Source organism: Pelodiscus sinensis, chromosome 20 (assembly GCF_049634645.1).
Source record: "Pelodiscus sinensis isolate JC-2024 chromosome 20, ASM4963464v1, whole genome shotgun sequence".
NCBI lineage: Eukaryota > Metazoa > Chordata > Testudines > Trionychidae > Pelodiscus > Pelodiscus sinensis.
This window is the reverse complement of record NC_134730.1, coordinates 5,562,709-5,590,703: the sequence shown is the minus strand read 5'-3', so window position 1 is coordinate 5,590,703 and position 27,995 is coordinate 5,562,709. Positions and strand designations below refer to the sequence as shown.

General features: G+C 44.2%; 1 protein-coding gene and 1 non-coding gene across 4 annotated transcripts; both read left to right on the top strand.

Annotated features, from left to right (window-relative positions):
• The first annotated feature begins 227 nt into the window (after positions 1-227).
• FN3K (fructosamine 3 kinase) lies at positions 228-27,724 on the top strand. 3 transcript variants are annotated; one of them, XM_075903528.1, is made up of 6 exons: positions 229-691; positions 8,757-8,908; positions 12,713-12,804; positions 21,397-21,479; positions 22,817-22,939; positions 25,964-27,724. In XM_075903528.1, exons 1-6 carry the CDS (start codon positions 551-553, stop codon positions 26,300-26,302), a joined length of 930 nt encoding a protein of 309 aa, XP_075759643.1. In that variant the 5' UTR covers positions 229-550; the 3' UTR covers positions 26,303-27,724. The 3 variants fall into 3 exon arrangements, with proteins under 3 accessions (XP_075759644.1, XP_075759643.1, XP_014426820.2); XM_014571334.3 differs by having other exon boundaries at positions 230-691; positions 21,403-21,479; XM_075903529.1 differs by lacking the exon at positions 21,397-21,479 and having other exon boundaries at positions 228-691; positions 12,713-12,800.
• On the top strand, positions 1,723-1,832 carry LOC112545080 (U6atac minor spliceosomal RNA). The gene has a single exon (XR_003088491.1). It is a non-coding gene; the product is annotated as a U6atac minor spliceosomal RNA (small nuclear RNA).
• Positions 27,725-27,995: the final 271 nt, after the last annotated feature.

Below are 27,995 nucleotides of genomic sequence, written 5' to 3'. Positions count from 1 at the left end.
TTTACTGATTATTGGTTATGTTGAGGCCTTTGAGTCTCCTGATCTTAAACATTTACAACACCACCAAAAAAGTCTGTCTCCTGTGCAGTGCTCCATAAAACACAAAGCAGTTTCTGTTATTGTCTGTAGTTTTCATTGCTGAACTCCCTCTAGTGGCTGATGATTTCAACTTTATTTCTTTGGTACTGTGTGAGCACAGAGCTGGAGGGAGGAGGGAGAAAAGAGGTCATACTGATTAGTCATTGCAAGGAACTACAAATACCAGAAGCTCTCAAAACAGCCATCGAAGGACCCCAGAATAGTGCAACAAATTAAATATTCCCTAAATATCTGTTTTAAAAAATACTGTAAAGCTCTAATCTCTGGAAAATAACCATTCCTGGGAACTATTGCCTGATTTGATTTTTCTATCAGCTGCTATTTTTCTTTTTGGGTGCATGCCAATTTCTACCTCATACCAAAGCCACAGAAAAAAGGAAGGACCCTGACCTTTAATCCTGTTTTGCAGTGGATTTAAGAGGAAACAATTGCAACAGGCTGGAATTAACTAATGGAAAAACTCCTGAAAACCGAATTGAAGACCTCCATTCTGAAGGCATTTGGGAGCTCAGGAGGAGGGTATATTAGCCAAGGGCAGAGCTATGAAACTGACAGCGGGCGAGTGTTTGTGAAAATCAATCACAAGCCTCAGGTTAATGTTGATAATATTGCTGCATGTTCTCTGCAATTTGCTTTATTGTCTGGAGAGCTTTTGTTGATTATTTTAAATTGTGTGTTTTCAAATGTAATGCATTTCTCTCCTTTTAAAAGCCCATCTTAGACAGCAGGCTCAGACTCAGTCAATGTTTATTTGTATTGCTGTTGTAAAGCAACCTGACGTTCCTTGGCAATACACGGGGTGAAAGAACTTATATTGCTGCATACCGCAGTTGCCCTTGTGCTTAGAATTTGTTATTGAGCCAAATGCCTTCCTTGAAATGGCTGTTCCCACACAGGGCTGGGACACAGCATGGGTTTCTAGTGTTTCCAGTAGCACAGTAGATTCTTTTTATTGGGGGAAGGGTTTTGACCCACAAAACCCAGGATCTCCTGACGTCTGCAGAAGTGTTGAGCTTCTCCAGGGCTGCTGACAAAGGGGGAGAAGGGAACAATTGCCTTTGGACCTGGTGATTCAAAAGAGCCCAGGTTTCCCAGCACCACTGCTGCTGCTACTGCCTCGAGACCCAGGCCCTTTACATCCCAGGCCCTTTACATCGCCTGGAGTGTCATGCGGCATGCTCTGAAGGCTGGAGGGCAGGGCATACTGCACTAGCTGCCCTGGTCCCACCCCTTTTGGTAATGTGGAGTTGGACCCCCCCCCACCTTGCTGTTAGCCCCCCTAAGCATCTGCTATGGTTCTTGGCACCATGGCAACATGACTCCTATAGGTGATATTGTTCCATCAGTTCCCTCTCTGTCTTTGCTCTTCAATCCTCCTGAGGAAAGGGTTTCACTTGGTGCATAGCAGAAATCTTTGAATGGTTTTGGGAGAAGGAGGAACTAAACCCCACTCCACCCATCCTAATCCTACCCACACGTCTAGTCTCCATGACACTGGGAGGAAGAAGGGAGTGTGCTGTGGCACTGATGAGCCACTATCCTTAATCATATTTTTTCTACCCTCTTTTTTTAGAAACAGGGAAGCAAGTGGCCATCTGTTACAGCGCGTTATTATTTTAAATTGTGTGACATGAGAGGAGAGAAGGCTAGCACTCACCTTGCTAAGGAGGGGGGGAGAGTTGTTTTGGCCTTATCAACACACACAGGCTACGTCTACACTGGCATGATTTTCCAAAAATGCTTTTAACGGAAAACTTTTCCGTTAAAAGCATTTTCAGAAAAGCACGTCTAGATTAGCAGGATGCTTTTCCGCAAAAGCACTTTTTGCAGAAAAGCGTCCATGGCCAAACTAGACGTGGTTTTCCGCAAAAAAGCCCGGATCACCATTTTCGCGATCGGGGCTTTTTTGCGGAAAACACTACTGTGCTGTTTACAATGGCCCTTTTGTGCAAAAGTCTTTCGGAAAAAGACTTTTGCCCAAACGGGAGCAGCATAGTATTTCCGCAAAAGCACTGATGATCTTACATGAGATCGTCGGTGCTTTTCCGGAAATTCAAGCGGCCAGTGTAGACAGCTGGCAAGTTTTTCCGCAAAAGCAGACGATTTTGCGGAAAAACTTGCCAGTCTAGATACAGTCATATGGTGTAGGCATTGCCACTGACTCATGTCACCTGATCACTTCTGGGAAGGATACCTATAGCCCTGCATATGTACCACTTCTTATGTATTGTCCAAACCTAAAAGAATAAATAATTGGTTAGTGTTAAGCAAAATTAGAAATAATGTTTGAGCTAAACCTCCTGTTCCAAACACCCTATAACTTGGGAAATACTGGCATTTAGTTGTGATGCTTGTGGATTCAAGAGTTGTTCTCTAGTCAGAACAAGACTATCGCTCAATTTACAGTTGAGAAATAGGAGTTAAAATGTGGAGCCTGGTGGAATCCTGATGCACAGAGCAGCTGAGAGAGATCCAGCCTAGGGGCAACTGCTTGACCACAGTCTGCCGACTGATTTTAACACACAGTTGCCATAGTCTCCCCTAGGACCTGCTTTCAGGTAGGAAGTATTGGTGTCACATTAGTGGAGAATGCTTTAAAAAAACAGAAGATTGTGTTAGCCAGGAGAAGGGAAATAAATCAGTTAGATGGGTGCATGTATGGATTTTTGTTTCTATCACATCTAGGAGATTTTTAAAATGGGTGATACCATTTTGCTGAGTTAGCATTTTCAGACTCTTGCCTAAAACATCCTAAGTCATCAGATCCCAATTGTTTAGGCTTAGTGAATAGTTCTGTGAGTACATGATAATTAAATTAGCTATCAGCTGATTGCTGTAAAAACCTTGATTAACACATTACAACCCAGTAAGAATTTAAACATTCTTTAAAGGATCATTGAAATGTATCTGAAAAAAATCTCTGTTTTATTCTTCATCTTCCTTTTTAGGAAAAGATTAATCTTTTTGCAAGCAACTTAAAACAAGAAATTAGGGCTGTCAAGCAATTAAAAATTAATCAAGATTAATCACATGATCAAATGTACTATTAAATAATAAAAATGCCATTTATTTATATATTTTTGATATTTTCCACATTTTCAAATATGTTGATTTAAATTATAACACAAAATGCAAAGTGGATCATGCTCAGTTTATATTTATATTTATTACAATTATTTGAACTATAAAAAAACAAAAAAATAGTGTTTTCTAATTTCCCCATTACAAGTACTGTGTAGTGCAATAATTTTATCATGAAAGTTGAACTTGCAAAGGTAGAATGATGTTAAAAAATAACTGCATTCAAAAACAATGTACAATTTTAGAGCCTACAAATCCACTCATTCCTAGTTTTTGTTCAGCCAATTGCTCAGACAAACAAGTCTGTTTACATTTACAGGAAATAATGACGCCCTCTTCTTTTTTACAATATTGCCTGAAAGTGAGAAGAGGTGTCTACATGACACTGTTATATCCAGAGTCGCAAGATATTTATCTGCCAGATGTGCCAAAGAGTCATATGTTCCTTTATGTTTTAATGACCATTCCAGAGGGGACACAGCCATGCTGATGACAGGTTCTTCTTGATAATGATCCAAAGCAGTGCGGACCAACACATGCTCATTTTCACCATCTGTGTCAGAGGTCCCCAGAAGATGGTTGATTTTCTTTTCCGGTGCTTTGGCCTCTGTGGTTTCAGCATTGGAGTGTTATTCTTTTAAGATTCCTGAAAGAATGCTCCACAAGTCCTCCCTCTAAGATTTTGGAAGGCACATCAGATTCTCGGATTATGTGTTGTGCTGTGGCTGTCTTCAGAAATTTCACATTGGAACCTTCTTTATGTTGTCAAATATGCAATGAAAGCGTTTGTAAATCAAACGTGCTGGGTCATCATCTGAGATTGTTCTAACATGACATGTATTGCAGAATGCAGGTCAAACAGAGAAGGGAGATGTACAATTCTCCCTTGAGGAGTTGAGCTACAACTTTAATTAATGCCCCTGTATTCCTCAAGACAGATCAAACAGATTAAATCCAATTACGTTTACCCACTATAGCATGATTACAAATGTGAACTCAGCAGAAGTGCTCTCCCCACCATCAAGGTCTAGCAGCAATGCATCCTTGGAGGGGGTTGGCTCCAAAGTTAAAACAAGGTTCTGGCTGTTGGTGAGATTAGATCCCCCACTTGCCTGCAGAGGACTCTCCTCTTCCTCCTCATTGTTGTCTCCTCAATGTTGCTGATGGCTTCTGGAAGAGTTACTTGGGAGGAATCCATGGACAGTTTCCCTCACCTTCAGAATTCTATATAGCATCTCATAGAAGGAATTTGAAGCACAGGTGGTGTTCTCATCCATCCTTCCAATTGAAGGAAAAGGTCCAGGTAGGGATTGTCGAATTGAGGAAGTAAATGCGTGGTTGCACAGGTGGTGTCGCAGAGAGGGCTTTGGTTTCTTTGACCACGGGATTCTGATCCGGGCACAAGGATTGTTAGGAAGAGATGGGATCCACCTAACCAAAAGAGGAAAGAGCATCTTCGTGGGCAGGCTTGCAAACCTAGTGAGGAGGACTTTAAACTAGGTTCTTTGGGGGAAATAAGTGAGGAAGTCAGACACTGGGAAGAATCACAAGGAGGAATGAGCAACAAAGGAGGACCCCTGATTCAGATGGAGAAGGTAGGGCAGTCAATTGGTTATCTAAGGTGTTTGTACACAAATGCAAGAAGCCTGTGAAACAAACAGGAAGAATTAGAAGCCCTGACCCAGTCAAAAAACTATGATTTGATTGGAATAATGGAGACTTGGTGGGATGACTCACATGACTGGAGCACTGTCATGGGAGGGTATAAACTGTTCAGGAAGAACAGGCAGGGGAAAAAAGGAGGAGGAGTTGCATTGCATGTAAGAGAGCAGTATGATTGCTCAGAGCTCATCACAGGGCTGATGTTGTGGTTGGTGTCTGCTATAGATCACCGGATCAGGTGGATGAGGTAGACAAGGCTTTCTTTGGAAAACTGAGAGAAGCTTCCAGATGGCAGGCCCTGGTTCTCATGGAGAACTTTAATCACCCTGACATCTGTTGGGAGACCAATACAGCAGTACACAGAGAATCCAGGAAGTTTTTGGAGAATGTTGGGGATAACTTCTTGGTACAAGTGCTGAAGGAACCAACCAGTGGTCTGCGCAGCTTGACCTGCTGCTCACAAACAGGGAGGAACTAGTAGGGGAAGAAGAGGTGGGTGACAACCTGGGAAGCAGTGATCATGATATGATAGATTTCAGGATCCTGACCAAAGGAAGAAAGGAGAGTAGAAAAAGACACACTCTGGACTTCAGAAGAGCAGACTTTGACTCCCTCAGAGAACTGATGGGAAGGATTCCCTGGGATGTTAACATGAAGGGGAAAGGAGTCCAGGAGATCTGGCAGTATTTTAAAGAAGCCTCATTAAAGGCACAGGAAGAAACCATCCTGAGGCTCAGCAAGGAAAGCAAATATGGTAGGTGACCAGATTGGCTTAACGGGGAAATCCTTGGTGAGCTTAAACACAAAACGGAAGCTTACAAGAGGTGGAAACTTAGACAGATGACTAAGGAGGAGTATAAATATATTGCTCAAGAATGCATGGGACTTATCAGGAAGGTGAAAGTGCAACTGGAAGTGCAGCATGCAAGGGATGTGAAGGATAACAAGAAAGGTTTCTACAGGCATGTTAGCAATAAGAGGGTGATCATAGAGGGTGTGGGACTCTTACTGGATGAGGGAGGTAACCTAGTGACAGATGATGTGGGAAAAGCTGAAGTACTCAATGATTTCTTTGCCTCTGTCTTCATGGACAAGGTCAGCTCCCAGACAGATGCACTAGGCCACACAGTATGGGAAGGAGGTGGGCAGCCCTTGGTGGGGAAAGAATAAGTTAGGAACTATTCAGAAAAGCTAAACATACACAAATCCATGGGCCCGGATTTAATGCATCCGAGGGTACTGAGGGAGTTGGCAAATGTCATTGAGGAGCCTTTGGCCATTATCTTTCAAAACTTGTGGAGATTAGGAGAGATCCCGGATGATTGGAAAAAGGCAAATGTAGTGCCCATCTTTAAAAAAGGGAAGAAGGACAATCCAGGGAACTACAGATCAGTCAGCCTTACCTCAGTCCCCGGAAAAATCATGGAGGGGATCCTCAAGGAATCCATTTTGAATCACTTGGAAAAGGGGAAAGTGACCAGGAATAGTCAACATGGGTTCACAAAGGGCAAGTCGTGCCTGACCAATCTGATTAGCTTCTATGATGAGGTAACTGGCTCTGTGGATATAGGAAAGTCGGTGGATGTGATATACCTTGACTTTAGCAAAGCTTTTGATTTGGTCTCCCACAATATTCTTGCCAGCAAGTTAAGGGAAAATGGATTAGATAAATGGACTCTAAGATGGACAGAAAGCTGGCTAGACTGTCGGCCCCAATGGGCAGTGATCAATGGCTCGATGTCAGGATGGCGGTTGGTTTCCACCGGAGTGCCCCAAGGATCTATTCTAGAACCGGTTTTGTTCAACATCTTTATTAATGACTTGGATGAGGGGGCTGGATTGCACCCTCAGGAAGTTTGTGGATGACACTAAGCTAGGGAGAGAGGTGGATATGCTGGAGGGCAGAGTGACCTGGACAGATAAGAGGATTGGGCCAAAAGAAATCTGATGAGGATCAACAAGGAGAAGTGTAAAGTCCTGCACTTGGGATGGAAGAATCCCAAGTATTGTTACAGGCTGGGGAAGTAGAAGTTCTGCAGAAACGGACCTGGGGGTTACAGTGGATGGCAAGCTGGATATGAGTCAACAATGTGCCCTTGTAGCCAAGAAGGCTAATGGCATATTAGGTTGCATTAAGAGGAGCATTGCCAGCAGATCCAGAGATGTCATTTTTCCCCTTTATTCAGTTCTGGTGAGGCCACATCTGGAGTATTGTGTCCAGTTCTGGCCCCCTCACTACAAAAAGGATGTGGACGCATTGAAGAGGGTCCAGCGGAGGGCGACCAAAATGATTAGGGGGCTGGAGCGCATGACCTATGAGGAGACACTGAGGGATTTGGGTTTGTTTAGTCTGTAGAAGAGAAGAGTGAGGGGGGATTTGATAGCAGCCTTCAACTTCCTAAAGGGAGGTTCCAAAGAGGATGAAGAAAGGCTGTTGACAGTACTGACGGAAAGGGCAATGGTCTCAAGTTGCAGTGGGAGAGGTCTAGGTTGGATATTAGTTAAAAATATTTCCCTAGGAGGGTGGTGAAGCACTGGAATGGGTTACCTAGGGAGGAGGTGGACTCTCCATCCCTAGAGGTGTTTAAGTCTCGGGTTGACAAATACCTGGCTGGGTTGATTTAGTTGGGATTGGTCCTGCCTTGGGCCTCCTGAGGTCTCTTCCAGTTCTATGATTCTATGAAGTGACATGTTGGAGGCTCTGACCTGGATCGACCATTTGCTTTCTTTGTCTTCTGGTACACTTGCCTGAGCACTGTTATTTTCATGCAGCTCTGCTGGGTCCCTGCTGTATCCTTTTTCCACCATGCCCTGTGCAATTTTGGTGTAGACATCAGCATTTCATCTGCTGCTGCTTTGTTCTGCTTGCACAGATTCTTCTTCTCACACAGCAAGCAGATCCTGTGTATCTCCTGCACACTGTGCTTGAGCTCATTTGCAACCCTGGGCATTCATGGTCTGCTATGTTGCTAAGGTGTGCTGCTGGTCAAACAGGAAATCAAATTCAAAATGTCCCCGAGTTTTTCCAGTGTACCTGGGAGAGCAGCAGAGTTGAAAGTGCTGGCCAGAGCAGTGGCATTGGGGCAGTGCGGGACACCTTTCAGAACCCAAGAACATTGACTTTAACAGCATTGCATCTGCACTATCCCGAAGTTCAAAATCAGTTGAGCACTACTTCTCTCTTCAAGGAGTACAGAAATTGACTTTAAATGCCTTTAAAATTGGCAGAAGGGGCTTGGTGGTATAGATTCATTGGTTATAAAATTGACCTAACACAGCCAACTTATGTGAATTGGTTGTGTTGACTTGGCCTCAGTTCAGTGAGATTTTTGAAGAAAAAGACTTTAATTTTCCAGTACATGGTCTTAGCTCTTTCATTACTAAATAAAGGCAGAAGAGAAAATACAGCCATGAAATCATAGCTCCATGTATATTTTGTTCTAAAACATACAATTAAAGTAACAGAAGGAAGAGTAATACTTTCACTTTAAAGGTCACACTATTCAGTAGTACGTATGCTGGCTTTATTAATGTGATCAATCCCCTGTGCTAATTAGTCACAGTTTAAAGATTTACTCTTTTATTTAAACTGGCAGGGTTTTGTGCTTTTGTCAAAGAAAGTCCTGGATCTAACTCCATTGGTAATCTCTGGCCTCGTACATAGGTATACAGATAAAATAAACAGTTGTGTAATGTGTTGAATTTTGCTGAACTTACAAGAAAAACGATTGGAATACAATTAAACCAATCAAACAAATGTATCCTGGCTGAGACTGAGCCTTACTAATTTGCTGTTACATTTTATTATTAAGGATGAATAGATTTACAGATGTTTAAATTACAAGTATTTTTCCAATACATGCCTCATTTAGTCCAAGGATGTTTGCCCAAGGAGAATTCTTGTTTTTTCACAGGCTAGAAAAATGTTTGAAGGTGAAATGGCAAGTTTAGAGGCTATTCAGAAAACCAACACCTTAAGAGTACCACAGCCCATTAAAGTGATTGACCTTCCAGGAGAGGGTGCAATGTTTGTCATAGAGTACCTGAAGATGAAGAACCTCAGCAAGTATGCCCGAACTTCATACTTCCTTTGTTTCTGTGATTTTGAGAGTCTGCTATACTTTGGGGCTATGTCTACACTGCCCTCTCTTATGCAAGAAAATATGCAAATGAGGCGAAGCAGTGACTATCGCCATGCCTCATTTGCATGCTTAACGAGCTGCCATTTTTGCACAAGGGGCTTTTGCGCTAAAAGGAGCTGTCTACCTGTCTCCTTTTCATGCAAAACCCCCCTCTTGCACAAGAGTCATTCTGCAACTTTTTTCCAGGAAGAACCACTCTTGCACAAGAGGTGTTTTTTGTGCAAAAAGGAGCTGTGTAGATGGCTCCTTTTTGCTCAAAAGCCCGTTGCACAAAATGGCGGCTCATTAAGTATGCAAATGAGGCACGGTGAACTAGAGTGCCTTGTGTTAAAGGAGGATACTGATATAATAGGCATCACAGAAACCTGGTGGAGTGAGGACAATCAATGGGACACAATCATTTCAGGGTACAAAATATATCGGAAGGACAGAACAGGTCATGTGGGTAGGAGAGTAGCACTATATGTGAAAGAAAATTTAGAATAAAATGAAGTAAAAATCTTAAATGAATCAACATGTTCCATAGAATCACTATGGATAGTAATTCCCTGCTCTAATAAGAATATAACAGTAGGGATTTATTATCGACCACCTACTCAGGACAGTAATAGTGACTATGAAATGCTAAGGGAGATTAGAGAGGCTATCAAAATAAAGAACTCAATAATAGTGGGGGGTTTCAACTATCCCCATATTGACTGGGTACATGGCACCTCAGGACGAGATGCAGATACAAAATTTCTTGATACCTTAAATGACTGGTTCTTGGAGCAGCTGTTACAGGAACCCATAAGGGGAGAGGCAATTCTCAATTTAGTCCTGAGTGGCGCACAGGATCTGGTCCAAGAGGTAACTATAACAGGACCGCTTGGAAATAGTGACCATAATATAATAACATTTAACATTCCTGTGGTGGGAAGAACACCTCAGCAGCCCAACACTGTGGCATTTAATTTCAAAAAGGGAACCTATGCAAAAATGAAGAGGTTAGTTAAACAGAAATTAAAAGATACAGTGACTAAAGTAAAATCCTTACATGCTTCATGAACACTTTTCAAAGACACCATAATAGAGGCCCATCTTAAATGTATACCCCAAATTAAAAAACATAGCAGAAGAACTAAAAAAGAGCCACTGTGGTTTAACAACCATGTAAAAGAAGCAGCGAGAGATAAAAAGGCATCTTTTAAAAAGTGGAAGTCAAATCCTAGTGAGGTAAATAGAAAGGAGCATAAACACTGCCAAATTAAGTGTAAAAATGTAATAAGAAAAGCCAAAAAGGAGTTTGAAGAACAGCTAGCCAAAAACTCAAAAGGTAATAACAAAAATTTTTTAAGTACATCAGAAGCAGGAAGTCTGCTAAACAACCAGTGGGGCCCCTGGACGATTGAGCTACAAAAGGAGCACTTAAAGATAATAAAGTCATTGTGGAGAAACTAAATGAAATCTTTGCTTCAGTCTTCATGGCTGAGGATGTTAGGGAGATTCCCAAACCTGACCCGTCCTTTGTAGGTGACAAATCTGAGGACTCGTCACAGATTGAAGTGTCATTAGAGGAGGTTTTGGAATTAATTGATAAACTTAACAGGCTTAAGTCACTAGGACCAGATGGCATTCACCCAACAGTTCTGAAAGAACTCAAATGTGAAATTGCAGAACTATTAACTATGGTTTCTAACCTATCCTTTAAATCAGCTTCTGTACCCAAGGACTGGAAGATAGCTAATGTAACACCAATATTTAAAAAGGACTCTAGAGGCGATCCCGGCAATTACAGATTGGTAAGTCTAACGTCAGTACCGGGCAAAGTAGTTGAAACAATAGTAAAGAATAAAATTGTCAGACACATAGAAGAGCGTAATTTGTTGGGAAGAGTCAATATGGTTTCTGTAAAGGGAAATCATGTTTTACTAATCTATTAGAGTTCTTTGAAGGGGTCAAAAAAACATGTGGACAAGGGGGATCCAGTAGATATAGTGTACTTAGATTTCCAGAAAGCCTTTGACAAGGTCTCTCACCAAAGTCTCTTAGGTAAATTAAGTTGTTATGGGATAAGAGTGAAGATCCTTTCATGGACTGAGAAGTGGTTAAAAGACAGGAAACAAAGGGTAGGAATAAATGGTAAATTTTCAGAATGGAGAGGGGTAACTAGTGGTGTTCCCCAAGGGTCAGTCCTAGGACCAATCCTATTCAACATATTCATAAATGATCTGAAGAAAGGAGTAAACAGTGAGGTGGCAAAGTTTGCAGACGATACTAAACTGCTCAACGTAGTTAAAACCAAAGCAGACTGTGAAGGACTTCAAAAAGATCTCACCAAACTAAGTGACTGGGCAACAAAATGGCAAATGAAATTTAATGTGGATAAATGTAAAATAATGCACATTGGAAAAAATAACTCCATGGGGGATAATATAGGTATAACTAATCAGGAAATAGATCTTGGAGTCATCGTGGATAGATCTCTGAAGACATCCACACAGTGTGCAGCGGCAGTCAAAAAAGCAAACAGGATGTTAGGAATCATTAAAAAAGGGATAGAGAATAAGATGGAGAATATCTTATTGCCCTTATATAAATCCACATCTGGAATACTGCATACAGATGTGGTCTCCTCATCTCAAAAAAGATATACTGGCATTAGAAAAGGTTCAGAGAAGGGTAACTAAAATGATTAGGAGTTTGGAACGGGTCCCATATGAGGAGAGATTAAAGAGACTGGGACTTTTCAGCTTGGAAAACAGGAGACTAAGGGAGGATATGATAGAGGAATATAAAATCATGAATGGTGTGGAGAAAGTGAATAAGGAAAAGTTATTTACTTGTTCCCATAATATAAAAAGTAGGGGCCACCAAATGAAACTGATGGGCAGCAGGTTTAAAACAAATAAAGGAAGTTCTTCTTCACATAGCACATAGTCAACCTGTGGAACTCCTTGCCTGAGGAGGTTGTGAAGGCTAGGACTATAACAAGGTTTAAAAGACAACTAGATAGATTCATGGAGGTTAAGTCCATAAATGGCTATTAGCCAGGATGGTAAGGAATATTGTCCCTAGCCTCTGTTTGTCAGAGGGTGGAGACGGAAGGCAGGAGAGAGATCGCTTGATTATTACCTGTTCGATTCACTCCCTCTGGGGCACCTAGCATTGGCCACTGTCGGCAGACAGGGTACTGGGCTGGCTGGACCTTTGGTCTGACCCTGTATGGCCATTCTTATGTTCTTATGTTCTTATTCACCGCATCGCCTTATTTGCATATTTTCTTGAGCAAGAGAGGGCAGTGTAAACGTAGCCCTCTTGTATCAACTGGAAACTCTGAAAGAGTCTATTGACTATCATCTGCAAATGATATCAGTCTGATAAAAGTGAAATTAAAAATCAACGGTCAAGCTTCTGGGCCAAATTCTCCACTGAATTTGGCCCATTGTCTCAGCAATATGCGATCTATTCCTGATAGTTGAGCTGTTCTAACAGATAATGAACTGACAGGTAGGAGCTAGCCAATGTATGTGTAGATTTCTCAGACAATGAGCTTGTCTCAGCAGTAGGCCCACAACACCTATTCCACTGCTTTCTCCTTTTCCCTATTTTTAAATTGCCTCCTGTTTTATAGAGTTTCTCCCTGTCTTCTCTGGTCTTTAATTTTCTCTTTTTAAAGAAATGATGCTTAAAGACATATTTTAAATGCTCAGATACAGATGTAAGGTTTTGTTTCTCTGATCTTACAGATATTCTGCAAAGCTTGGAGAGCAGGTAGCAGATCTTCATCTTTACAACCAGAAATGTGGAGGGAAATTAAAGAAGGAGGAAAACAGTGTTGGTAGAGTATAGATTTACTGTAATAGTATAACACATTTAGATGTATTTAATTCATGTAGCATTATAATCTAATGAATGGAGAAAGCCAGTTTAAAGGGCCACTGTCTGTTAAAATCTACTATATTAGAAGATTTACCCAGTGTTGCTTGGGTCCTTAATTCAAATACGTTTTGTTTTTCTTAATTTAAATAATTGTTTTGGGGCGTGGGATGAGGGGTTCAGTATGTAGGCTCCCCTGGGAGAGAGAACAACCCCAGCCCTGTGTCATTACAGCAGCTTGGGGCCAGGTGAGAAGCGCCTGGCCAGGCTGTTGCAGCAGGCACAGCCGGGGAGGCGTGCATGTCTCTCAGCTGGGGGACGGACAGACAAAACACAAACTCTCTAAAATGATAGCTGTCCCTTTCTCAACTCCAGCCCCTGCTGGCCCAATAGGACTGTAGATGTCCTGGTCCCCAACTTTGGCCTCTTGCTGCCCTCTTCTCTCCCCCATGATTATTCTCCAGTATAACTGCCCTCTTATCAGACTTCTCCCTTTCCATTTTATGGGAAACAGTAGAATTCCAGGCATATTCCATTGTGCTAGCACAACCAAACCTGACCTTGCTTTAAGTTATGATAAGAAGTTGCATACCAAGTTTGGTTGTCCCAGCTCTTACCATTTAGGAGGAGTTCTTGAGCAAGCAGACTCAGGGTACGTCTAGACTACATGCCTCTGTCGCCAGAGGCATGTAGTCTAGACGTACCCACAGAGACAGACAGGCAGGCACACATTTTTTAAATATATAGGAATATATTTAAGAGTTTGTTTAAGTACTCATCCTAAACCACCAAATTCGGTATATAGCTTCCTCTTATTGTAAAGCAAGGGAAGGGTTTTGTGGTGCCAAGAAAATGGCACCTGCTTGGGGATTCTTTCTCCCTTCTGTATGAAACAGAAATGTCTCTGCTTTCCTAAATAATAATAATAATAAAAAAACCCTGCTGATAATAAGAGATTTTCGTTTGTGATTAAAAAACAAAAACAAAATAAAAAGCTGAGATCTACCTTTCAGTATTACCTTAAGCCTTTCATCACCATACACATAAATTATAATCCCCCAAATGTTTTTTAACCATGTAAACACATATAACTGTTAAAAGGTCTACAGATCAGATTGTTAACTAGTTATAACATCTATTCTTCTTTGAGTGGTTGCTCCTGTCCATTCGAGTGAGGTGTGTGCATGCCACATGCAGTTCTGCAGAACATTTTTCCCCTACCAGTACCTATAGCGCCAGCAGGTCACCCCCTGGAGTGGCACCACTATAGCAGCACATAAGTACCCCTGCTGGCGCTCCTCCTCCTCAGTTCCTTCTTACCGCCAGTGACGGTTTGTTGGAGCGTGTCAGTTATATTAGTTAGCTTAAGGTTCCCCGCTTATCTCTTTTGTGTAAATAGTTTCTCTGTAATTAGTTAGGTACTTAGTGTTAGACTTTCCTTTGTTCCTCCCCCCCCCCCAGGGGGTAGGGAATGCCTGGACCGAAGGGGTTTAAGCCTTGTGCGTCCTGTGCAAAGTTTATGCCCAGAGGCGACCCCCATGACAACTGCTTGAAGTGTCTGGGGGAGGGTCACTTGACAGACGCATGTAGAATCTGTCGGGTGTTCAAGCCGCGAACAAAAAAAGACAGGGACTCGCGCCTGAAATTGTTATTGATGGAGGAGGCTCTGCAACCGGCACCGGTTCCTCAAACCGTGTTAACCAGTGCACCACAGGCAGCGTGTGCCGTGCCGGCATGTGTTGGGGCATCGGTGTCTAAGCCACCAGCACCGGTCGCCTAGCCGGAAGCCTGGTGCAGGCAAGCACCATTGCCAGTGGAGATCCGAGCGGTCCGATGCTCCTCCCTCGGGGACCCAGAAGGACGGTTTTGGCTGCAGTCCAGGCGTGCTGTCACTGCACCGGCCATCAACGCCTGAGACCTTCAGGGCGGCCCATGAGTTGATCCACCTCATGGCCTCCCCGCATTCGGCACTGGGGCTAGTAGGATCGCGGCTGCCAACACCGGGGGCCATGATGGCACTGGTTGCCTCCTGCAGGGTGAGCCTTGGTCAGCGGCGGTGCCATCAACTGCTCCGCAGCCACTCATGGTCTTGCCGCACCTGTCAACCCCGTTACCGGCACCGGGGACAGAAGCGCAGTGGGCGCTAGGAAAGGCACCGCTTCCAGGACCTATTATGTCCATGTCGTGTGCCCCGCAGCCAGCCCAGTACCAGTGGGCACCACTTCCTGTGGCTACACTGCCCCAGCAACCTCTGGTGTGCCGTCCGATGCCGCGCCAAGTAGGTGCACCACCCCCACCTCTGGCGCTCGCTACTTTAACTGCGGCACTGGCACCACTGCAGACGCCGGTATCCACCGCCTCTACTATGGCACCAGTGTCGGTTTCATCACCGGTGCGGGCATCTGCCTCTGCAGTAGTGCCGGCGCCTGACTCGGCACCGGCACTGACATCTGGCTCGGCGCCCGCTTCAACACCATCACAAGCACCTGCCTCGGCACTGGTGCAAGCACCCACCTTGACTCCGCCTGGAGCATTCGCCGTGGCACCGGCCTTCGTCGCGGCACCGGCTAGTGTGCCGGCACCAGCACTGACAGCTGTTCCCTCTGGCACAAGTGATCTGGTGCCGGCGCCGGAGAGGAGGGAGTATCATCAGCCAGCATCAGCTGATGCGGGCACTTAATCAGCACTGGCTCAATTGCAGCTTCCTGCACCAGTCCATGCTGGTAAGCCTCAGTCGATGGCCATGCTTAAACCCCCTTCGTTTCGGGGGTGGCCTGGCTCGGCACCACCTGAGACTGTCTCCGAATACTCATCAGAGTCAGATGTGGAGTCGCTCCAGATCTTCAGGCACTGTTCCCGTTCCCAACGCCACACGGGCCAGTATGGTTTTCAGACCTGGCCCCCTCAGCCGCAACCCCCTTTTTGGACACCCTGGGCTTACCACCAGTGGCAGGGACCGGCACTGCCCACACGGGTGCCCACCTCCTCCCGCCGGCACACCTCCGCTTCAGCATCACTTCCCAGGCCTCCATCACCTCCAAGCCCTGATGCTTCCCGTATGGAGTTCGCAGACCACCTGCCTCTGGAAGTTATGCCACCTCAGCCGAGTCCCCAGCTTCCTCAAGTGCCTATTCCGCCGGAGGTGCTCCCGCCTTTAGAGCCCCTGAGAGAGTCTTCCTCAACCTCCTCCCCAGATGAGGCTCCAGCTGACCCTGCGCCCTCCATGCCGGCGATGGACTCCAGGTCCCATCAGGACCTTTTACGTCACCTCACCTCCAACCTGGGTGTACTGGTGGAACCAGTGCCAGAGGAGTCAGATCCCATGGTAGACATCCTATCAGGGGGTGCTCCTGCCAAGCTGGCTTTGCCGCTAAACAAGACGGTAGCCAAGATTACTACCATGCTTTGGCAGACCCCCGCCTCACTGACCCCTACCCTTAAAGGGGTTGAGAGGCGTTATTTTGTCCTGCAATCTGGACATGAGCACTTGTACTCTCACCCCGTCCCGGGATCCCTCGTAGTCCAGGCCGTGGCACAGAAAGAAAAGCTGCCGCAGCCCGGGTCAACCCCTAAGGCCAGGGAGCCTAAGTGTCTGGACTTATTGGGGTGAAAAGTTTATGCTACGGGGGGAGTACAGCTTCACATTGCTAATCAGCAGGCAATGCTAAGCCGGTATGCCTATGATATGCTATAATATGCGGTATGCTGTCGACAGATTTAGGGATAAGCTCCTGCCTGAGGCACGGCAAGAGTTGGCTACCGTGACCATGGAAGGCAGGGCAATCGCACATACAGCCCTGCAGGCCTCTTTAGATGCCATAGATTCGGCTGCCAGGACTATGGCATAGGGCGTGGTTATGCGCCGCAGCGCCTGGCTGCAGGTATCTGGCATACCACCAGATGTGCAATCTACCATCCAGGACCTCCCATTCGAGGGAAAGGCCCTCTTCTCAGAGCAGACTCTAGACTGCACACGTTGAAGGATACTAGGTCGACACTTCGGTCATTGGGAATACATACGCCAGCTCCTCAAAGGTGGCAACTTCCCTATAGACAGCCGGGTAGACCACAGTTCCAGCAGAGCTGTGGAAATTAATGGAGGCGCCAGCCTCGTGCTCCCAACCGGGGCGCAGGGGCGACAGGGGCTTCAGCCTCTAACCGCAGGCGCTGTCGCCCTCACCCGGATAATGCAAGGGGAGCTGGTCATCCCCCTTCTCACCCCAGTTTTGACAGCAACAGCGAGGATCGTATTCCAATCCCCTTTTTCTCCCCCCTGTTTGGGGACAGGCTATCCCACTTTGCACAAGCATGGGCCAAGGTTACCTTGGACAGGTGGGTCCTTGATCTTGAGAGGATGGGGTATTCTATCCCTTTTCAAGGTTCCCCTCCTTCTTTCTCTCTCTCCCCATCCCTTTTCAGGGACCCGCCCCACGAGGCTGTCCTGCACCAGGAGCTTCTCGCACTCCTCGAAAAGGGTGCAGTAGAACGGGTCCCCTTCCATTTGGAAGGCAAGGGGTTTTATTCCTGTTATTTTGTTATCCCAAAACCGAAAGGGGGACTTCGCCCTATTCTGGACCTCCAAAACCTCAACAAGGAGGCAATAAAGACAAAGTTCAGAATGCTAACCCTAGCCTCCATCATTCTGCTACTGGAACAGGGTGATTGGTACTCAGTCCTCGACCTCAAGGACGCTTATTTTCATATAGCGATAAGGCCAAGTCACAGGAGGTTTCTATGATTTATTGTGCCCCCCAACCATTTCCAATTTACTGTTCTTCCATTTGGGCTCTCTATAGCCCCCAGGGTGTTCACGAAATGTATGGCGGTGGTAGCCGCATTTCTCAGGACCCAGGGCATCCAGGTTTTTCCCTACCTGGACGACTGGTTGGTTCGGGGGCACTCTCAGGCACAGGTGGCAGCTCACATAGACTTTATACAGTCCCTCTTCAGGAGACTGGGGCTTTTACTGAACGACAAGAAGTCGATGTTGACCCCTTGTCAGGAAATAGAGTTTGTCAGGGCTCTCCTTGACGCCAGGGAGGTGTGAGCCTTCCTTCCCAGGATAAGGTTCGATACCATACTAGCTATGGTAAATGATCTGAAGCGTTCTCCCCTTGTTTCAGCCCTCACCTATATGAGGTTGCTGGGCCACATGACAGCGTGTACCTACGTCGCTCGCCACGCCAGGCTAAGACTTCAGATCCTCCAGGCATGGCTGGTGACCGTTTTCAACCAGACTTCAGCTCACTGGGATGTACTACTCACTGTACCTCCACGAATAATAGCCTCCCTTCAATGGTGGACTCGGAGGGAGGTGGTATGCGAGGGGGTACCATTTCAGATCGAGCTGCCCTCAGTCACGTTGGTGACAGATGCCTCTGATGTCAGCTGCGGAGCTCACCTACATCGCCGCAGAACTCAGGGAGTGTGGACACCTCTTGAGAGATCCCTACACATCAATGTAAGAGAGTTACGGGCAGTCAGGAGAGCATGTGAGGTATTCTTGCCCATGATCTCGCAGTGCTCGATTCTGCTGCGCCTCGACAACACGGCAGCCGTGTTTTATGTAAACAAACAGGGGGGAGCACTATCATCCCCTCTGTGCAGGGAGGTGATGCTTCTATGGGACCTCTGCATAAAGCACGACATCTATATTCAGGCCGAGTACCTGCCAGGGTGCAAGAACTTGCTAGCAGATGCACTGAGCAGGTCCTTCGGAGCCCACGAGTGGTCTTTAAAGGGGGAGATCGTGGGTCACATTTTCCACAAATGGGGTTATCCTTGGGTGGATGTTTGCCATGGCAGGGAACAAGATATGCCCTCGCTATTACTTGTTTTTGGGGCTGGGCACGCACTCCAAGGGAGATGCACTAACAAAGAAATGGCCTCAGGAACTCCTCTATGCGTTTCCACCATTCCCATTGATCCCCAAGGTGTTGGCCAGAGTCAAAGCTTTCACAGCTGATAACCCCCAGCTGGCCCAGGCAATTTTGGTTCCCGATACTGTTGGAAATGTTGTGTGCGAAGCCACAGCCTCTGCCCATGGTCCCGGACCTCATCACCCAACCCTGTCGGGGGGACTCTTAGTCCATCCGAATCTCAAGTCACTCCACCTCATGGCGTGGCTTATCAGTGGTTAACACGTGACGAGCGGGCTTGCTCGCATGCAGTTCAGATGGTTCTGTTAGGTAGCAGAAAGCCCTCCACTAGAAAGTCGTATGCGGCTAAGTGGAAACACTTTGCTGTATGGGCATCACAGAAAGAGCTGGACCCATGCCGAGCTCTGGTTCCGCTGGTGCTCGACTACCTGCTTGGATTACGGCAGACGGGCCTATCCGCCTCATCTATTAAAGTACACTTGGCTTTCCTTTCTGCCTTCCACCCTGGTTGGGGGTCTAGTTCCCTATTTACTGATCCAATAGTCAAGAGATTCGTGAAGGGCCTAGACAAAGTGTGTCCTCATGTGAAGCCACCCGTTCCCCAGTGGGACCTCAATCTAGTGCTCACAAAATTGATGTCACCCCCATCTGAGCCCTTAGCGACACTTGTCCCTGAAGGTAGCTTTTTTAGTGGCCATAACTTCAGCATGCCGGGTCTCCGAGCTTCGTGCCTTGACTATAGAGCCGCCTTACTTGGTGTTTTCGGTGGATAATGTTAGACTCTGCCCACACCCAGCTTTCCTCCCCAAGTGGTTTCACCTTTCCATATGTCGCAGGAAATTTTCTTACCCGTTTTCTTTCCGAAACTGCACTACTCCCCTAAGGAACAGGTGTTGCATTCTTTAGATACCAAGCGTGCCTTGGCTTTTTACATAGATAGAACACAACTTTTCCGTAATTCAACGCATTCTGTCTGCATACGCAGACAGAATGAAGGGCCTTCCTATTTCGACCCAAAGGTTATCCACCTGGGTTGCCTCATGAATCACAGGGTGTTATAAGCTGGCCCACAGGGAGCCATCCCAGGTTAGGGCGCACTCCACTAGGGCTCACGCATCCTCCACAGCTTTTGGGGCGCATGTCCCCATTGTAGAAATCTGTAGAGCAGCCACATGGTCATCTGTCCACATGTTTACGGCACACTACGCACTTTCCCAGCAGGCCAGAAATGATGCTGCGTTCGGTGCCGCTGTTCTCAGTTCTGTACTGTAAAAATTTAAGTCACAGAGGGTTTTTTCTGTTATGTTCTCTCCCATCTCTGTTAATACATTGTATGGTGGTTGATTTAATCTCTCTTTGTGGTTTTAGAGGCTTACTCCGACCCCACCACCGTTGGGTTTTTTTCTGCTTTGAGTCACCTCACTCAAATGGACAGGAGCAACCACTCGAAGAAGAGGAGAATGGTTACTTACCTGTAACTGCTGTTCTTTGGGATGTGTTGATCCTGTCCATTCAATTCCCTCCCCCTCCCCCACCTCCCCTTCGTTGGAGTGTCCGGCAAGAAGGAATTGAGGAGGGGGAGCGCCGGCAGGGGTACTTATGTGCTGCTATAGTGGCGCCACTCCAGGGGGCAACCTGCCGCCACTATGGGTACTGCTAGGGGAAAAATACTCCGCAGAACTGTGCATGTGGCGTGCACAAACCTCACTCGAATGGACAGGAGCAACACATCTCGAAGAACAACAGTTACAGGTAAGTAACCGTTCTCATACCATTTAATAAAAAGATACAGAAATTCAATGTACTGTACTACACTAGAGATTTTAAAACTCACATGCTGTAAAAAAGACATTCCTTTATTATTTTAATAAAAAATCTTATATCATTAATTTTATAAACAGAGGAGTTACTCAGTAGAACTAACTGCTGTTCTTGAAGACAAAGTTAATTCAGCAGCATTCTGATCCAGTTTCCTCTTAAAAATCAATGGGTCAGTGACTTTGTCTACAGCTTGATTCAATTCCCACTGAACTAGACATGAAGCAAAGCAAGATCATGTGCTATTTCAGGGTTGGTAGTGTTCAAACTGAATACTCAAATTTCACACCTAGTTGTATATCCAAGGTTCCCACTGATTTCTAGGGAGGCCCATAGTGGTATGCCTACTACAGAGTAGTTATAATATTTGAGAGTGATGTGGTAGATAGCTGATGTGTCGAATTATTTACAGTATGAGAAAACACAGCTAAGTCTTGTTTTAACCACTTAACTCTGCTGCCTCCTAAACTAGGGGACTGAAAATCAGGAGACCTGGGGCTTGTTCCTGATTCTGCCACTGATGTGTTCTGTGGCCTCAGCTAAATACTGAACCTAACTGTACCTCAGTTTTCCTATCTGAAAAATAACCCAGGTTCATTACTCATAGTTTTAAATAGGTCTATGATCCTCCAAAGAAAAGAACTACATATGCATGCACGGAATTACTATTAATGTTTTAAAGTATTTTGTTGCCTATTGTCTAACAAGTCAGAAAAATTTAATTACCTCCCTTCCACAAAATTTCTGCCTAGTCGTATCAGAACTGAATCCATAAACCTGCTACTCTTGCAATGTTCAGGATTGGGGGTAGAGAAGCTTCTTGTCCTCTGGACATGATCGGTGTTTTTGTTTGTTAGGTAAAGGTGCAGGACGTTTTGAACCTCAGTATGTGGATAAATTTGGATTTCATACAGTCACATGTTGTGGCTATATACAGCAGGTAAGTTCCAGATCTAGGAAAGTTATTACATGTTAAAATAAAATACAAATTCTATATCCAGTGGCTTATTTTATTGTCAGTAGGACCGGATTTGTTCTCCTTATTTCATTTTTATCTTAACAGTTTTTAAAGTATAAACAAAATGTAATTTTTCTCTCCAAGTTGAAAAATATGTTTTTTTTCTGTCTAGAGCTTTTACTTTCTTGTTCTTAATTAAAAATGTAAGAGTTCCAATAGATAAAAACCTTATTAATTGCATAACCCTGTCTTTCACTAAGCACTGTCCATTCTGTGCAATGAATAGAATAAAGTGGGAGTCCTGTGGAAAAAATTGTATAGGATCATGTAAAAATGATAATTCATGTGCATGAGGAAGCAGAATTAAAGTTACATGGGCTTCCTTAGATTTAGCATTTCCCAACTTGTTTCAGCTTTCTAATATTTTTGAATGTTTAATTTTCCAACTTACAAAAACAAACACACATTTTTAGTTTGTATAAGCACCTGAAAACTGGAATAATTAAACCATTACTGAGATGGAGCCGCTTCTGAGGTGGAATCAAAGGGCACTCAGCAAGCTTACACAGCAAATTGGATAGGAAGTGAGGACTATTCAGTGATTCTCCAACATTCAGACCTTTTGCGAAGAAAGGGATCCCTCATAAATCACTTCTATCCTCTTCCAAACCCACAATGTAGTTCTCAAAAGTGAAATTTCCTCCCTCTGAAAAAGGGTCAGTGGCGGCAAAGTCTGTGCAACACTTCAATTCCACTTAAAACCCTCAGAGCAGGTTTTATATGGTGCATAGGCTTTTTGCTGGCTGTCTGCAAATTGAATTTCAACCAATACATTTAACTGTGAGACCATTGAGAAGGATTTTGCAAACTATTAGTTGTCCCTGAGCCATGATTTGAGAACCACTATATAATTGTAATATCAGAGGGAATTTTGGCTAATGAGAGCTAACATAACTTGGATGAAGGTTTAAAAGATTTTTAAAAGTGTGCAAGTGGCCAGAGTTTTAGGTTTATCTCTCATATAAAAGATACCCTCTCCATAATGTGGACTCAGGAGGAAGAGTAGCTGTCAATGAATGATCAATACAACATCTAATAGTATCCTACATTTCTTTTTCTGGACACTCATGTCAGAATGACAAGGCCTTCACCCTGTTTAGTTTACAAGCACACAAGTATCAAGGCAACAGGACATAGTATCAATAATATGCACTTTAATTTTACAGAGATATCAGCTGAAAATGGCTAAGTATACTTTACAGTGCAGTTTCCTCTTCAAGTGATCATGATTACTTGAATCTTGAGTTCTTATTTTCCAGGTGAATGAATGGCAAAGTGATTGGCCTACTTTTTTTGTACGTCACCGACTCCAAGCTCAAATGGATTTGATTGAGAGAGATTATGGAGACCGAGAAGCAAGAGACTTGTGGTCACAGCTTAAGGTAAGTAAATAAAAGAAGTGTCTCATACAGATAAATTATGTAGTGTACTTAAAATATACAAGATGAATACTCTGTGGATTTTTAAACATTTTCATGATAAACTTTATATGGCTTTTAGTAAACAGGGCTAATTTCACTAACGATCCAGATGGCAAAGTGAAGTAAAAAAGGTCTGTTACTGCACTATTCTTTTAAAATGGGTAATGAAAGTAGTATTACACCCTGGCTTCAAAATGTACATCTAGAGCCCCACATAATATTGACTAGATTCTGTTACTGCTAAAAAGCCAGAGCTTCTGTGAAAAAACGTAAGTTACTGTTAATAAATTAAATATTTATAGATCGGCTACACTTTTATTCCTGGTACTTACTGTAGGATTAGATTGTTAGCCAGTGGCTAGGTAGAGTCAGGACAAGGTCAGGATTCTTATGTTGTAGTCCTACCCCTGCCACTGTCACGCCATGATTTTGTCAACATACTTAAGGGAGGGGTTACTTTCCTCATCCAGCCAATGAGTATTATTGAGTTTAATTAATGAGTATTTGTAAAGTACTTTCTGATGAAAGGTATAACAGAAGTGCAAGGCAACTGGTGCCAGTGGGGAGGGGGACGGAAGGTGCAGGGAGAGCCAAGCAGAGGGACAGGGGCAGCAAATGGGAGCACTCCATTTAGCAATTAAAAAACTGGCAGAGGCATAGGGGCTTTCTAGAAAGCGCTTCCACCTCCTGGCTCAGGGAATGCAGCATTTGCCACCACCTGTGCCCCCGTGGCAGCTGCCTTCATGGCTCCTGCAGCTCAAGCCTGGGGCTCCAGCCTGGGGCTCCGTGTGGGATGTACCAGGAGGCAGCCCCTGCTTAGGCTCCCCACTTGGGTTCTCCTTCTTCCAGCTCTGAGCGCAGTGCCTCACTGTGGTGGTGTGGCCACTGCAGTGGGCCATGATCATGGGCCCACTGGGCTCTGCCAAGCACACCGTCTCCTGCATCATTAAACACTTCACACTGAACCACCTGCCCAGCAGGGACCTGCTCCTAGGCAACATATAGAGCGGGGATAGAAGGGGTAGCTGAAATGGCCCTTGTGGGATGGTTGAGCTGGCATAGGGAGGATCCAAAGTGTAGTAAGATCCTGCCCGCCCCTTAGGCCTGGCTGTGGCATTGCTCCTGCTCCAGTCAGCACAGAAGGGCTCGAAGATATCCTGTGTGCGATAGCTGTGCTCCTGTATGATATAGGTGTCGCCACAGCTGTTTGGGTAAAGGGGGTTCCTGCTCCACCTTGGACTTGAACTTGAACCCTTTCAGGGACCCGATGGGCCCTTGCCCCTCTGAGATGGGTAAATCAAACTGTCTTGTGGTTTTTGGACAGTGTCCTTCCATGGCCCTTCTCATTTATCACATAACATTCCCATGGCAAGTACAGTCACATTTCACAGGGGAAAGTAACGGTATTATTATTAATAGCTGCCCTTCAGTTCCCTTTCATATCTGGCATCATGTAATCAGCTAGTTAGCCACAGGACACTCTCCTGCCTTTCCTGTGGTCCATGGATACAGTTGATTGGCAAGTGGTTGAATCATTTGATTGCAGTTTGGTAGGTGGGGTAAAGTACAGTCCTAACATGAATATTGGTAGCTATAAAGTAGAAGGCTTTTATCAGGAACCAGTAGAAAAGGGGTTAATATTAATTGTGCAGGCCCATAAGCAGGGTGTGTGCATGCATGTGTGCAAAGGGTGAGGTTGCAGACTCCTGCAGAACCCCCAGCATGACTGTGAACCATTAATAACTGCTCTCTGAGAATGGTTATCCAGCCAGTTATGCATCCACCTTATAGTAGCCCCATCTAGGTTGTTATTCCCTAGTTTATTGCTAAGAAGATCATGTGAGACTATCAAATGCTTTACCAAAGTCTAGATATACCACGTCCACCGCTTCTCCCTTATCCACAAGACTTGTTATTCTATCATAGAAAGCTATCAATTGGTTTGACATGATTTGTTCTTTACAAATCCATGCTAGCTATTACCTATCACCTTATTTTCTTCCTGATGTTTACAGATGAATTCCTTAATTACTTGCTCCATTATCTTCCCTGGCACAGAAGTTAAACTGACTGGTCTGTAGTTCCCTGGGTTGTTCTTATTTCCCTTTTTATTGATGGGCACGAGATTTGCCTTTTTCTAGTCTTCTGGAATTTCTCCCTACTTCTATGACTTTTCAAAGATGATAGAGGAGGTATCTGAGCCTTTAGCTATCAGCTCCTTGAGTATTTTAGGATACATTTCATCTGGACCTGGTGACTTGAAGACAAGTAATTTTTCTAAGTAATTTTTAACTTGTGCTTTTTTTATTTTAACTTCTAAACCTACCCTATTTCCTTTATCTTCCTCTTCTTTCTATGACATTTGTAGAATGTCTTCTTTATGTCTCTAGCTAGACTGAGCTTGTTTTGTGCTTTTGCTCTTCTAATCTTGCCCCGCATACTAGTGATGTTTGCTTATATTCATCCTTTGTAATTTGACCAAGTTTCCACTTTTTATATGACTCCTTTTTGATTTTTAGATCATGTAAGATCTCCCGGTTAAGCCAAGGTGGTCTCTTTCCATACTTTCTATCTTTCCTATGCAGTGGAATGGTTTGCTTTTGGGCCCTTAATAACGTTTATAGATCTTTGTTCCATAATGGCACTTCAGACTCAGGATTTCGGTGTTGTAAATTGTTTACTTCTTAGAACTTTTCCAACAAAAGGAAGTGGACCTTTATTATTGGGACAACCTGTATTGCCCATAACTGTAAGCAATAGTGAATGTGGGTACCAGTGAACAATCTGTTAAACTCTTCCTGAAGCAAATCAGAATGATTTTTGTTAACACTTTTGACCTGCTTCTGCATTCATTGACTGTCAAAGAGCATGATAATGACTAAAAAGAGTCATTTTTATTCATTCTGTCATTTGTATTCTGTTGCCTTTTAGTTTTTTTTCTTGATCAAATTATAGTTTTTGCTTATTTCCCACTGCATTTTCCAGCTGAAGGTTCCTGAGATGTTCTGCGGTGTGGAGATTGTTCCTGCTCTTCTTCATGGGGATTTGTGGGCAGGAAACGTCGCAGAGGATGAATTTGGCCCAATTGTCTTTGATCCTGCTTCTTTCTACGGCCATTCTGAATTTGAATTGGCGATTTCTGGGATGTTTGGTGGCTTTAACAGTTCTTTTTTCTCTGCCTACCACAGTAAAATCCCCAAAGCTCCAGGTTTTGAGAAACGAAACAAGTTGTATCAGCTCTTTAATTACATAAACCACTGGAACCATTTTGGGACAGAGTACAGGGGATCTACTTTAACTGTAATGAGAAGGTTATTAAAATGAATGTTTAGAGGTTGTTCCTCAAAACAATCTATCACAGATTCTTGCTAATTCATATTGCCTACTTGTTGATAGCAACACAAGCTAGGAAGAGTGAAACATGGATAAGAAACCCACATGGTAGGCAGCTGTAAAAGGCAAGGGGGCTTTTGTACACATTCGAGCCCATTAAATGCTTGCAGTGGTTGTGTAGTTTTTGCATCATATACTAGTTTACTAGCACATATCCACACTGGTGAGTTAGGAGATTGTGTAAAATCTTATCTAGTTGGTATAAACAATGAGAAGTCCTGTGGCACCTTACAGACTAACAGATTTATTGGAGCATACGCTTTTGTAGGCAAAGATTCACATTCATCACTTTCATCCAGTTGGTGAAATCTCTACATTGAAAAACAGTCCAGTTGATAGTCTAATCTCATTCTCAATTGGATAACCCACTTTTTCCCCCTCTCTTTGATACAGCCTGTCTCCGACTTACGAACCAGTTACAGACCAAGCAATTGGTCGTAACTCGGTTTGTTGGTAAGTTGGACCCCATTGAGTTACACGCGACCGTGCTGTTTGTAAGCGCAGATCGCGTTCGTAACTCAGGGTCCACCATTTACGACATTTTTGGTTGTAACTGCGAACGGTCATAAGTCAACTGTTCGCAATTTGGGGACCGGCTGTATTTGCCCTTCCTGCCCCTGCTGCTATACGACTCTTATTATGGGGTGGTGGTATTGGAAGTAATCCTTTTCCCTTGACTTTTCTTCTGCTGCTCAATTATCCTCTGTTCCACTCTATCCATCTCCTAAGGATCAACTTCAACATCTGTTGAAGTCAGGGGGAAACTGTTAGCCTTGAGGGTACTGAACTGTATCCTAATACATTTACATAGTGCAGGCTATGAGTTAGTACTTCTTACACTTACTTTAAGTTAAAAATGTTTGTTCTAAATATTTATGATTCTCCTTTTCACAGGAAAAAGGCAGTCCAATGGATAACCCTTAAAAGATAACCCTCTAGACCTACTGGCGAATGAAATACATGGTTAAAAAATGGATTGTCATTACATAACATGCAGATAAAATATTTTTAAACTGCCTTTTATAAACATACCAAAAACGTCCCTTCAATGTAGCAGGCAGGCTTAGCTATGTGAGAAGAAGAAATCAGCAAGGCCAGAAACTATGCTGCTGGGTACTCTATGCATACAAGCTATATAGAATTAATTATAATATATAATAGGGGAAACTAGCCTATTCCATCATCACTGATTTAGTAAAATTTCACACTGTCAAAACAATGAGGTCCAAAGTTTAATAGTTTTATACCTGTTTTCAGAGTCCCTGTGGAGCACCACTAACAAGCTGGATGTTTTTTCAGATTTATAAGCACCAGCGTTGTTTATTAAGTCCCCTCTAACAGTTCACCAGTATATCCTTGTGCAGTAACATTCATGTGAATAGAAACTTCCCCCTTAGCCTGCTTTCTAGGGAGGGAGGAGGAAACACCTCTTGATTCTGAATTCTGTCTGTCTCCTCCCAGTGCAGCACTTCCTCTTCAGCTATTCCCTACTGGGTATGGGTTGTCTTCAGTAGCTCAGCAGCCTCCTGCCTAATTAACCACCATCATCTCCTGAATAAATCCCCTCCAGGGGGAATAACTAGTACCATAGTTACCAGAGTGCTTGGTCAGCCCTGGGCTCTTA

Coding starts and splice junctions, on each gene's coding strand:
- FN3K (XM_075903528.1), top strand. CDS start 551: ATGGAAAAACTCCTGAAAACCGAATTGAAGACCTCCATTCTGAAGGCA. Junction 692..8,756: donor AAATCAATCACAAGCCTCAG/GTTAATGTTGAT, acceptor GTTTTTTCACAG/GCTAGAAAAATGTTTGAAGG. Junction 8,909..12,712: donor AAGATGAAGAACCTCAGCAA/GTATGCCCGAAC, acceptor CTGATCTTACAG/ATATTCTGCAAAGCTTGGAG.